At 36.7% G+C, this 12,509-nt stretch overlaps 1 protein-coding gene across 3 annotated transcripts in view; it reads left to right on the plus strand.

Annotated features, from left to right (window-relative positions):
• SCG5 (secretogranin V) overlaps positions 1 to 11,733 on the plus strand; it is a 28,033-nt gene extending 16,300 nt beyond the window's left edge. The window contains exons 4-6 of one of the 3 annotated variants that reach the window (XM_031065974.1): positions 191 to 303; positions 4,980 to 5,033; positions 8,717 to 11,733. In XM_031065974.1, coding sequence (XP_030921834.1) covers positions 191 to 303; positions 4,980 to 5,033; positions 8,717 to 8,812 — 263 coding nt within the window. In that variant the 3' untranslated portion in view covers positions 8,813 to 11,733. Of the gene's footprint in view, positions 1 to 190; positions 304 to 2,958; positions 3,076 to 4,979; positions 5,034 to 8,716 lie in introns of those variants that run through there. The other 2 variants (XM_031065975.1, XM_031065976.1) reach the window with 2 other exon arrangements.
• The last annotated feature ends 776 nt before the right edge of the window (positions 11,734 to 12,509 follow it).

Consider the following 12,509-nt stretch of genomic DNA (forward strand, 5'->3'; position numbering starts at 1 on the left):
CATTAAGTTGTGAGGATTTTTTTTTTAATAAATAGATCCTAAAAAATTTGTTTCAAAAGAAAAAAAAACTGGTATTATCCAGTTCTTTATGTTTTTTTAATTGCATGATTGCATTTAAGAAGTTTGCTGACTAAGGTGGCACATATTGTGTGTTTCAAAAGTACTGAGCACTCGGTGCTTTCTTTTGCAGTTGATGATGGGTGTCTAGAAAACACCCCAGACACAGCAGACTTCAGCAGGGAATACCAACTGCACCAACACCTTTTTGATCCAGAGCATGACTATCCCAACAGGGGCAAGTGGGTGAGTACATGCTTCTTGCTTATTTTTGTTGCATGTGAAACTGGGTATTATCTGCTGTGTGGGACACTATGAAACCATGAGGACAATATTGTCCTTAATGCTGGAAAAGTTATCACCCTGAGGGAAACTTCTCAAAAAAGGTGAACTTGCCCTGAAAAACAGAAATAGTGCTTGTGATTGATAAACACCCCAGAAAAACAGAAAGCAGAAATCCTTGTTCTATTACCTGTCCCAAAGCATGACAGCTTGATAAGTGCAAAAAACCACATTTCAAACTACAGTGAACATGCAGCCAAAATTAGTGCAGATCTTAAAATTTCACAACATAAGATGGCCTTAATATTAAAGAATATCCAGGTTCAGTGACTATTCACTGTTCAGCTACATATATAAGAAATAGAAAGAAAATACAGATAGATGGAGTTCAGCAGCTTAAAACAGCTTAAAAAATCTAGGATGACAATTTGCCTTAAGAAATCCTCCTCACCTTAAGGATTTTGGAGGACTTGATGCTGCTTCTTCCTCTAGTGAGGTTATGCGCTGTATTATATTGAACACCTATTTGACACATCACGTGTAATAAACACAGTGAGCTACAATAAGGGCAAGAATCTTGCTCTGAGCATACAAGGACTTTAATAACTGCAGCTAGACTACTTCTGCAGGCTAGAGGCTCCAAAGAAAGCTCTGCCACTTAATCTTGGATTACATCAGTTAAAATGTCCAATCCCAAATCCATTTTCAGGCGCCAGGAAAACAATAACAATGATCATAATTTATGCTTGTAGAGCAAATAATGAAATCTCATTTTACATTGTTATAACACTTCACTTAAGATTGCACTAAACCAGTGCTCTGTAAGCATATATCGATAAATGGACATGTTTGGCCGTCTCTTCTCCTGCTGTAATTTTGAGACAATGATTCATCTTCATAATCAAACCAGTGTAAGATTTATAGTCTTAATTACTTATGTGAGTGCTAAATTTCTGGAGAGAATCATGCCAAAAATCCAAATTTTGGGAACTTGTTGCATTCTGAGTAATTACCATCAAAGGTTTTCATTTAAAAAACACCAGATGGTGAACGTTCTTATTTATGCCAGATAAGGCTGTTAGTTTTCTTATTATTCATGAGTACTTTACTTTCATAATACCATTCTGAAGACTGCAAAGGCACTTCTGTAAATCTTTGGCCTATAGCAATATTTCAGAATCAAGCAGACATACGGTGTTGTCATCAGCAACATATATACTTCATAAATGATAGTAAATCATTAGTGAATCCTGGGCTTTTTTGTATCTCCATCCATCACTACTAATTCAGGAGAAAAACTGCTCATGTATGGATTAAAACACTTCTGAGTATTAAACAGTAATCATATTTAGCTGCAGCTTAGCCAAATCCAGATCTTTTTAATTAGCGATGAAACAGCTGGTCATGTGCATGAGCAAATATTCTGCTGAGGTCCAGGAGAACAACCCTGATCATCTCCTAATTACATACTACCAAATGGTAAAAGTATAAATACAGTGGTGTCTTTTTGTGGCTGGAGTTTTTATTTTTAATTCTCTGGAAAAATCAGGTAAACACTCTAAAAATTAGCTGTTTGCTTATAAAGCAGAGCTGAAGCAGATCAGATCTTTTAGGGCACTCACTGTTGTCTGCAATAAGTTGTAAATGACCAACACAGCTGGCTGTGGGCTGCCTAGTGGGTAGCTGTGCATCCTCACCCTCTCACTGCCCCCATCACCTAAAATTCCCTCTGCCCACAACAGTTTGTTCCTGTTTCTCCAGTTGAAGAGCCTAGGACCAGGGGCAGTGATGGTTGTGTGCTCACAGACTGTGTTTCCAGCAGCTCTTGCCAGCTGAGTGGGCACCAGGCTGTCATCACCAGCAGCAGCTCCTGCAGCCAGTGTCTGCTGGACCCATGGAGGCTGGCATGTGCTCCCAGCTCTTGAGGGAGCTTCTCCCCAGCCTTTTCCTACCACTGTGTGGTTGAGGAAGTGTTACAGCTCCCAGGGAGCCAACATGCATTCCTTAGTGTAACCACAGAAAAACACAGATTCCATTAGCAGGTCATAAAAAAAGGACCTGTTTGTCCTACTGGGACAGAAACAGGTTGGTTGGCTTGTTTTGGTGACACACTGTCATGCTTGCAGAGCTGTGGGACCTCGGCAGTATCCTGTGAATAACACACATTTTATAAGGGTCAAACCAGTCTAGAAGCTGTCTCATGCAGCAAAGTGCATGGTTATGCAGATGCTAAATATTACGTGTAAACACTGCTAATACATCTGCAGATACAAATATATAAATCATAATAAATATATACTGGGTTAGGAGTGGGAAGAAAGGGGAAGAATTTTTCTGTCTTTGGGATAGTTCCCCATATATCAATATGTTGGCCAGTGAGAAGTCTCAGGAACAGACTCTGTTTATAGAGTGAGATCCATGGCTTATACTCTCCTCCCCTCTACTTATATGGGGAAAACACAGAGGGGACAGTGGAAATAGTAGGATGAGTGACTTTTGGAGTTTTCTGTCCTTGTGTACAACTATAGTTTCTAAGATTTCAGCAGTTTTTTCCCCAGTTCAGACTTTTCCTTATAGGACACACACACTTTCTGAGTGTACCTTTCTTGCATCTTGCAGGTTGGCTCTTTTGGTGGTTTGAAGAAGCGTTGTTGGCATCCAGAAACACTTGCACAAAGATAATTTACACTATACAATTTACAATCAAATGTAAAAACCTCTTACATGTTTGTTGATTTAAAGCATTTTAACTTCTGATTTTTTCCACCCAAATCCCAACCTGTAGTACTCTAATCCAATTGGCCAAGAGGATACAAAGGAAGCTCCAGGTGTGAGGGAGAAGTAGAAAATCACATGCAACATGTCTCTACATGAGGTGTATCTTTAACTGAAGAAAACTCTGTGCCTTCATCCTTAACAACCTCTCAGTGAAGGATGAACACTTCATGGGCAGATTTTGGTGGCTGATGAGGTCAGGCCATTACGCAGTGGAACATATTTTCAGGATTGCTATTATCATACAAGTGTGTTCTTAGCTCATGCTCCACAACCATATTTGCTTTGTACTCCACATAATGCTACAGCAGTACTTAGGGTCTTAAAACATTTTCTCAAACAGACTAAACAAAATACGGTTTCCTTGAGCAGGGATAGTTCAATTGTAAGAAATTTTTCAGAATGACAGAAATGCTAGCTCCAGTAGTCCATGAAATTATTTTTATTTCAGAAACACCCTTTTTCCTCTCATGAAAGTACAAGGTCAAATACTTTAGAAAGAGACGCTTTGATGGTGCTTTGTTTCCTAAGGAGAACAATTCATGCATCCTTGAGTTTCCTTAAAATGTTAAATTTAAATTTTCCTGAAGTGAGTTAAATGACTAGCATAAATGACTAGCCAAGAATGTCCCCCTTGGCCAACTTCATTTCTGTTCCCTTTTGGAACAGCTCAGACAAAATAACTGAGGTTGGACAAGAGATAGGCCTTGTGAATTTGAGGTTTAATGAACACAAGAAGTACAAAACAGACAATTTTGGCAGATTTCATTGTAACACTTGAAAATGTTTGTTTTTTCTCATATCAAGGCTGCAGAGAAAGTTAGACGTGTTTGGTGAATTTGTCTCGTGCTAGAATTACACTTTCTATTTATATAATCAATGTTAGGTCAGTTGTTTATAGTAGAATTAATGGCCTTGTTTATATAGTCTTCTGCTTTTATACATGTAATTTTTCTCTCCTTCCATTTTCAGGTTAGGGTTTGGTTTTGGTTTTCTTCATAACATAGAATTGAAACAAAATGTGTTGAACATGTGTGTGTTATTCCAGACTTTATTAGAATTCACTACTTATAAGAAATACAACAATATGTGGATGCACTTATGTAAACTATGGTCAGAGGGGGGTTTTGTGTTGGTTTTTCTTTTTCATTTTCTTTTCTCATCATCATAACTTTCTCTTCTGCCAAGATGTTTCTGGCAGTTTTTAAAAGGTTTGCCATTAAAAATGTTATAGACCAAATGGTTTTTAGAAGCTTTATTGAGGGCACTACTTAAACAAAGGAAGAGTTGGCGCTGAACTCCTTTCAGCAGAACTTTGCACTGGGAAGTGTTGATATCTGGAAGGGAATAAGCAAAGACAACAAAACAGTAGGAATGACGCCTATTTCTGTTTTTAAAAGGAATTAGAAAATCCCTTGTAAAGCAAATTTTTTTTGCTCCTGTTCTTCTGCCACCTCAAATGTATATAAAGATATACCAGAGGCAGGACTCCTGCTTCTTCTCCCTCACATTCTTATTTTTCTTTTTCCTTCTGCCTTTTCTTTAAAAAAAAAATTATACCATGAATCACATGATGGGGAACATCCAGACTATACAGCACATACTTGAAGCCCTTATTGCCTGAACACGGGACATAACATAGTGGAAAATTACTGGCTTTTAAATTGTTGGTAAGGCTGTGACTGCTCCTGACGAAATGTGAATCTTAGTAGGAATTTGCAAATATTTATTTGTGGTTTATTTCTCCCATAAAACTACACACTCCTCTAAACTTGATAATATTTAATAGCAGAAGTAGTGTTTTAAAAGAAGAGTGTAATGGATTTGATGGCTGTGATGGGTTGTTGTTTTTTTTTTCTTTCCAGAGCAAGAGTTTACTCTTTGAGAAAATCAATGGTGGTCCAAAAAGAAGAAAGAGGGTAACTATCTGAATATTTCATAGCCCCTATATAATCTAGAGACCTAATAAAAATTAAAGCTGTATTGTTGAAATGAAGAGATAGTCTAATGCATTTGTATTATACTTTAGATTATGTGTCAGGAACTCTCTGTGATAAACTGCTATAGCCAGCTTAAGGACTGAACACTGGGCACAAGCTTTATTTCTCAAAATAGACTCTTACTTTCAGAAGATACACTTAAGTATAGAACATTATAAAACCTCATATTTTCTGTCTTTTAAAATTGATTCTGTTTCCTTAAAACCATTTAAAATTATTTAAATAACTCTAAAACAGAATTTGAAAATTCCTACTAAAAATATTAGTAAATTTAATTACCACTATCTATGTCTGTGAATATATTTTTGGGTGTAAATAACACTAGAGGTGGTTCTTGATCTACCTCAGATGAAACTCCTATTTCTGTGTCCCACTTGCTTGAAAGACAAAGATGAAAAGGTTCTCACTGTTCTGCTCCTGTAACAAGGAAGGCAACCCACACAGAGAGATTCTGCACAGTCTGCCTCATACTCTCTCTTTTTTCATAGTGTCAGCCTTTCTTTAATTAAAAAAAAATCACTTTCAGTAAGAGTCGACATCTTCAGCTTTGCTGCTGTGTATTATTTTTTAAAAAAGGAAAAGTCTAGCTCTCTGCCAGAAAGTAGCTTTTCAAAATATGACAGCACAGTTTATATTGTAAATGAAGTAAATATAGTGTAAAATAACAAGCATAAGCGAAGATGATTTATTTATTTATTAACTCTCAAACTTTAAGTCTTTGTTAGAAAGGAAGAAGATAACGAGTTGATTTTTTCCTGATTCAGACATCACTGGCAGCTGGCACTTCAACCATAAGTTAATGATCTGACGTGAGCTTAGTACCTGCTTCATGCTTACATTTGATTTTTGAGTGTTAGTTGAAAAGTAAAAAAGGGTAGTCACCTGACTTTAATTTTTAAGTAAGTAGAATTTACTCTGGAAATAGTTCAGTAGAATATTTATTAATAGCTAGAACAGCATGTTAAAGTGGAATTCGTGGAACATATACATGAGGGAGAAAAAATTAAAAAATGAACATTTTCTTTTCGTGAGCTGACTGACACAATGGGATACAAAAGAAGTACTAGCTGGAGACACTTGACAGCTACATGGCCAGGGGTAGCCCAGAATTTTGAAGGTGAATTGCTTTACAGACTTATAAAATAAGCAGACTTATTTTCCTAGCACCAACATGTCACTTAATGCTAAATTCATTAGAATTTAATAGAATCAATAGAATTTAAATTATTTTAGGGTAATACTGTAATGATTACTAATGATTTAATGAACAATTCAGAATCTCCACTTTATCAGCAGAAGAGTAACCTAGAACTGTCAGCAGCAGAATGTGTTTTTCTAGAAATCAGGAAGTCCCCCGGTTTCCCCTCCTGCCTTTTGTGCTCCCTGCCACTCCTCCATGCCTTTCTGCACAGACACAGTTTTGGGATCTGGCAACAAATTGATTTTTTTTGCATCTGAATGTCCCCATCTGAGGTTAAAACAAGTCCTGTGTAACAGTGTGTGTAGTTACCCTGCTGTGTCTATCCAGGGCTGTAGTGAAGCAGTCACAGAGGCACCACTGGAGTCTAGAAAACCGCATCTTCTGAGCACGTGTGTATATTCATGTATTTCTGTGTGCCTCTACAGACACACGTGCAAGCATGCATACACGTGTCAGTGTTCACCATGTGCTGCTGTGCTCGTTTCTCTGCAGCACTTCCACTGCAAGACAAGGAGGTTTGCAGTGACATCTAATTTTAACCAGCAGCTCTCCCTTTTTTTAAATGTCCGTGCTTGCAGAGAGCCCCGTCCAGAAGTGTCAGGACCATTTCTGTGATCACTGAGTTGGTGTGTGCTCAGAGCTGTGTACAAAGGTGCTTGGGAGCTTGCATTACTTTCAGTTCTGCACAGCTGCATGGGATTAAAACATATTTTAGTCAAATCAGCCAAAGTATTTTGCATTATATTTTGTCTTTTGTTGGTTAAGAAGGACTCAAAATTTCATGTAGTCTCATTCTCTTCAACTTTATTTCAAAAAGTAGCAAGCAAGTACCATTCCAAAAAAAAAAAGACCAATTAATCTTCCTAGGAATCTTCAAATAATTCTTAGAAGTTTATGCAACAGTTGAATTTCACTAAATTAACATTAAACAGAACTTCTTTAAACAAACACAAACAAATCATTTACATATGTCTTATTTCTAACAATTTAAAGCATTGGAGTTAGTTTATTTTCAAAGATTTTTCCACATTCATTTCTGGTTCTTAATATTTTTATGTTTTCACTTGCAGCAGGCAAAACACCCAAAACCTAACAGAAGTAAAGCAAAAGGGCTGCTCTGTGCTATGACTAAGTATTAATGATAGCATCCACAAATCTGGAGAAACCTAAGGGCTTAAATTGAAGATAGATAAACCCCAAATGTTTTCCAGAGATTTGACAAATAGTTCAGATAGCTGAAAAAAAATATTTCATGCCCATTATGAATGCTTTTTTTTTTTTTTTTATTCCTAAGTTTTGGTGAAAGAAGCACAGAAATGTCTCAAGAAAAGTAATTTCTGTGACACACAGCCTGACAAGAATCAGGAGATACTGGAAAATTTGCATTCCTCTGAAGTTTGTCCTTAGGCAAACAGTTTTTATTAGCATCAAAAAGCCTTCATGCTAGAATTTTTTACTGTATTTGTGTGAAGAAGACAATATACACTTGAATTTTGCTTACACTGACACTGTAACAAGCCAGAAAGCAGGTGTAAATGATACTTAATACTGAAGCTCCACTGAACTGCTTGCCACTTTGCAAATACCTTAAATACATTTTACTCTATTGGTATAGATAAAATTCAGGCATTTCTATGTTACTCCCTCTACGATCTCCAAGCAGTTTTGAGACAGGATCTGTTCATCTTCAGCCTCACATTGTGCTGCTTGCATGGTGCAAAGTGAAGTTCAGCCCTCTCCAGGAATCTTCTTTCCAGCATTCCCTTCTTCTGGCAGTGCTACGAGAGCCATTTTCTATGCCAAAACCTTGTTTGGCTCTGCTTCTTTGCCAGCAGCTTTTTATCTCAGCATCAAGAGAGGAAGCAAGGAGGGGTTTCCTGGAGAGGAGACAGGCTGAACAAGAGGCTTTGGTCAAACTGGAAATGTGGTCTCTAATTTGTATCCCAGCACAATGGCCATGAGGGACCTGTGATTTAAGCTAAAGCTTACCTGTACTTCTCCAACAAGTTCTGTCCTGCCTCAAGAATTAGGGAGTTAGAGCTGCTGGTGCTTCTCTGCTGAGCTGAGGAAAGGAGGAGTGGAGCAAAAAGGCAGTGTTTAATTGAGATTGTTCTATATTCCTGAAGGGCCTCCTTCATTTGTATTCTTTTCAGTGGATCAAATTAAATTCTTGCACAAAAGAAAACAAAAAAAAAAAAAAACCCAAATAAAAACAAACAAACAAAAAAACCAGCTCAGAAACAAAACACTGGTTGACTTTTAGATTTAATCCCTGAAAGCACATTTTTCCCAAGTCTGTAAATATCTGACAGATAAGAAATACATAAATATGTTCACTAATCCTAGTGTTTTATCTGTTTCCCTGTTTCTAATAAGTTTAAATAATTTTAAACTTTTTCAGAGTGTGAACCCCTATCTGCAAGGACAGCGACTGGATAATGTTGTAGCAAAGAAGTCTGTTCCACAATTTTCAGATGAAGACGAAAGTCCTAAATAAGTACAATAAAAATGAAAGATGAAAACTCATGCCGTCCTCTAGATCATGATATTGCTTATATATAATCATCTATTAAAATCCTTGTGAATGGCAGCATGCTTATTATTTATATAATTGTAGATGAAAAACAGCTGTATTTATAACAGCATGTTCTCCTAGATGATAAAAGTATGGTTCTGCTTTTTGTTAAGTTATGGTAAAAGGATATTTCTGTTGTTTTTATTTTAGTCATGGAGCAAACTTTAAAAATGTTAGTCATTTTTGATAGCTAATGTGAGGTAAATGGTCTTAATGAGAAACTTGTAAATAGGAAGATGAAAAAAAATGCCAAGTCTGACTCCAACATTTAATCTTAAATGTTACTATGTTTGACACATGAAAATTATAGTTTTATGTTTTGTTCACAAATATTGTTACTTAGCAAAGACAAAGTATTTATTTTACGCAGGGAATTTTGGCTTTTGGTCCATTTTAATAAACATTTAAGCAATCTACAAGGTTTGCAAAGTGACATTTTCCAAAATATTTCAGAGGCTCGTTTGTCTCTGTTATTGCTGTGCAAATTTAAGAATTAAAGAACTGCTTTTTCACTGTATTCACTGAAATAATTTTCTGTTAGTTTTAATCATTCCATGCCCACAGCTTTCTTGAACACTTGAACATCTTCCTTCCTTATCAATGGAACTGTTATGTGAAAATTAATCTCCCCTGCTGTTCTTTGTATTTATGCATTACAGTGTTGCTAAATTATAAGTAAAGATGGAGACATTTGTCTGTGTTAATAAGGTTGTGTCAACAACCTCAGAATCTAAATCCAGGATATGAAGGTCATTACAGTTGATCTTCTGAAAAAGTATGCTACTCTAATACCACTTGTAGCTATCATTGCTCTTGAATTTGTTCTGGGAAACTTCTAGCCCCTAGGAGATTGAAGAATTTTATATTCCAGAGTTCTCCCTTTCTGAAAGATGAGAACACACCTGACTATTTCAAGCCACGTGAATGGAGCACTGGAATTAGGGAAAATAGCATTAGTTTACAGCTGATGTTACAAATAATATGAGGAAAATGGTGAGGAAAAAAAAAGTAGTTTTCTTTCCCATCCTATAGAAAGATAACAGGGAAATAATAATGACCTGTTATAAAAAAGAAAAAAAACCAAATAAGAAATTAAGGTTCCTGGCTACATAAAATTAAAGTTAACAGGATGGCTCAAGTATGACTGTTGTTGGCATTTGCTTTTTTTGTCCCACCACTTAGTTATTTGTAATAAATTATATATGTAGAGAATTGGGCCTTTTGTGCCATATATGGGTAGATTGCAAAATTTTGGAATGGACTATCATGCCTTTCATCATATTTCCTTTTAAAAAAAAATCTTGATGAGAAAAATGAATAGTATGTCATGAAGTGGGGTTTATACTCACACAAGACACAAGCATGAAGAATTTCGATGAGTCACAGAGCTCCTTTGGCTTCCAGTGGCTGGAACAGGATGGGAACAATCTAGCTGTCCCTGTGACAGAACTTGTGTTCTCTGCATCTGGAGCTTACTCTTTATCTGCACTCCTGCTTAGTCTTCACACAGGTATTGAAAGCTGCAAAGCTACAAAGATTGATCCAAAACCAACAAAGAGTCTATGTATGATGGCATAAAGCTGACATTAAAACTTACTGATGCCCAGTGGCCCAGAGTGTGTGAAATGGTCATTCCTTCCGTCTAAACCTGCTGCCAGCCACTGGTGGAGCTACAAGGCTTCCAGGCATTTGGAGGCCAGACTGCCATTCCTAAGAAACTGGTGTTTCTTCACATCCTTGACTGTTCAATCGATACTTCTGAAGTAATCTGAGTTACATTCTGTCCTTATAGCTCCAGTAAAATCAATTTGAATCACAAAAATGAAACAACCATGATGGCAATTAATTTAATTTTTAAGCTCTTTTTAAGGACAAGTATATTATGAAAGGAAGTGTGTACAGTAAATAGGGAGCTTGAAAAGGGAAGGGCAAAGAAGCATTGCTTGCTTAATAGTATCAATAATCCCACATGTAATTTTGTGAAGCACTCAAGGTCACTCCAACCCTGTGTGGGAATGTGAAATCCAGCACTGCAGACTGGCCAGAACAGGGATACCTGGCAGGCTGCCTGCACGCCACCAAGAGAAGCTGCCCTCCTGTGTATGATAGACCTGCACAGTGCAGGCAAAGGAAAAAATCACAATTCGGACCTGGTTTTGTCCTTAAATACAAGCAAAGAACAAAGTAAAAATCTTTACACTGTACAAAACAATTATGTGTCTTACAGGAACTGTCTGCTGAAGCAAGTCAAGTGTGTGGTGGTGAGCAGCTGTCTGCTGAGTTCATCAGGCAGCTTGAGTGCATCACCAGGAAGACTCAGAAGTACTATTGTGAAATTTTAATAAAATATAGCTATTGCACCATGATAATGAATTTCATTATTCTAATTTCAGTTTCATGGCAGAGCTGTCTTTTGGTACTGGGACTGGCTAGTCCCATACTGATTAAAAAAAAAAAAAAAGAAAAAACAAGCAAAAATCCTTGTCCCTCCTACTGTTCCAATAAGAGTCCAAACATCTATGTGTAGTTTTTTAAACAGAATAATCACAGTGCTGGTCTTTCAGAATCAATGAACAAAGATACCAACTATCCCCCCTCACTCAGAGTTCACCAAACCAATATTTACAAGAATGTAAATAGCTGCACAGGTGTAATTGCCATTTTACCTTTATGATGCATGTGAATTAAGGAGCATGTATATTGATACTGTTGTTTAGAATTTTCATAAAATTAAAACCTTTTAGAGTATTTTAAAATTTGCAAGTGTGTTAATTACCTCTCATGCATTAGAGACACAATGTGCTTGGAGGAAGCTATACAAAATAAAGTGTATTGCCCTGAAACATTGGTTTTGACTTGTAAAGAAATATTTATTACTCTAGTTTAAAAAAAAGCACTGCATAACTGATGAGAATATTTGGCTTGTGACACCAAATTTACTCTGGGGGTGCATGTGCATACACACACATTAATACACTTTTCAACACAATACAGTCTGATAATAAACTCGTTAGTAAAGAATATAATGATGTTAACCCACAGAAGAAAGTAATATAAATATGCTTAGTGAATTGCTACAGAGGGGAAATAGTGATATATTTCTAATTACTGGCACATTTGCATTCACCAAATGCAACAAAACCATGCTGCTATCTCTGCAGCAGCTCAGGGGCAATCCAAAGAAGCTGGGCACTACTTCTCTGATGTCAGAGTTCTAAGAGTCACTTCCAGGACTGCATGTAAAGCTGACCTGATGCTTATTTTATCAAGATGTGATGAAGCCCATCTTATCCCAAACTGAGGGAGGCTACAGGCAGAAAGACAGCAGCTTTTTCATGATGAAGAGGAGACTTGCCTTCAAATCAGGCTCTAAACAGTAGCTCTATAGAAGTGTTGAAAAGGCTTTGTTTTCATTTTCATGGTGTACAAAAACCTAATTTTTGAACATTTAAATTTTTTGGAAAAAGCCCATAACAACATTAACCCAAAACAAACTTGGAATCTTCTGACCTGTTTGCTGGTAAGCTCACTAAACCAGTTCTCACCTCAACTTGTAATGTGATACAATTTTTATGCAATTACTTATTTTTTTGATGCAAATAGACAATGCCTGGATCTG

This window comes from Geospiza fortis, unplaced genomic scaffold (assembly GCF_000277835.1).
Source record: "Geospiza fortis unplaced genomic scaffold, GeoFor_1.0 scaffold54, whole genome shotgun sequence".
Taxonomy (NCBI): Eukaryota; Metazoa; Chordata; class Aves; order Passeriformes; family Thraupidae; genus Geospiza; species Geospiza fortis.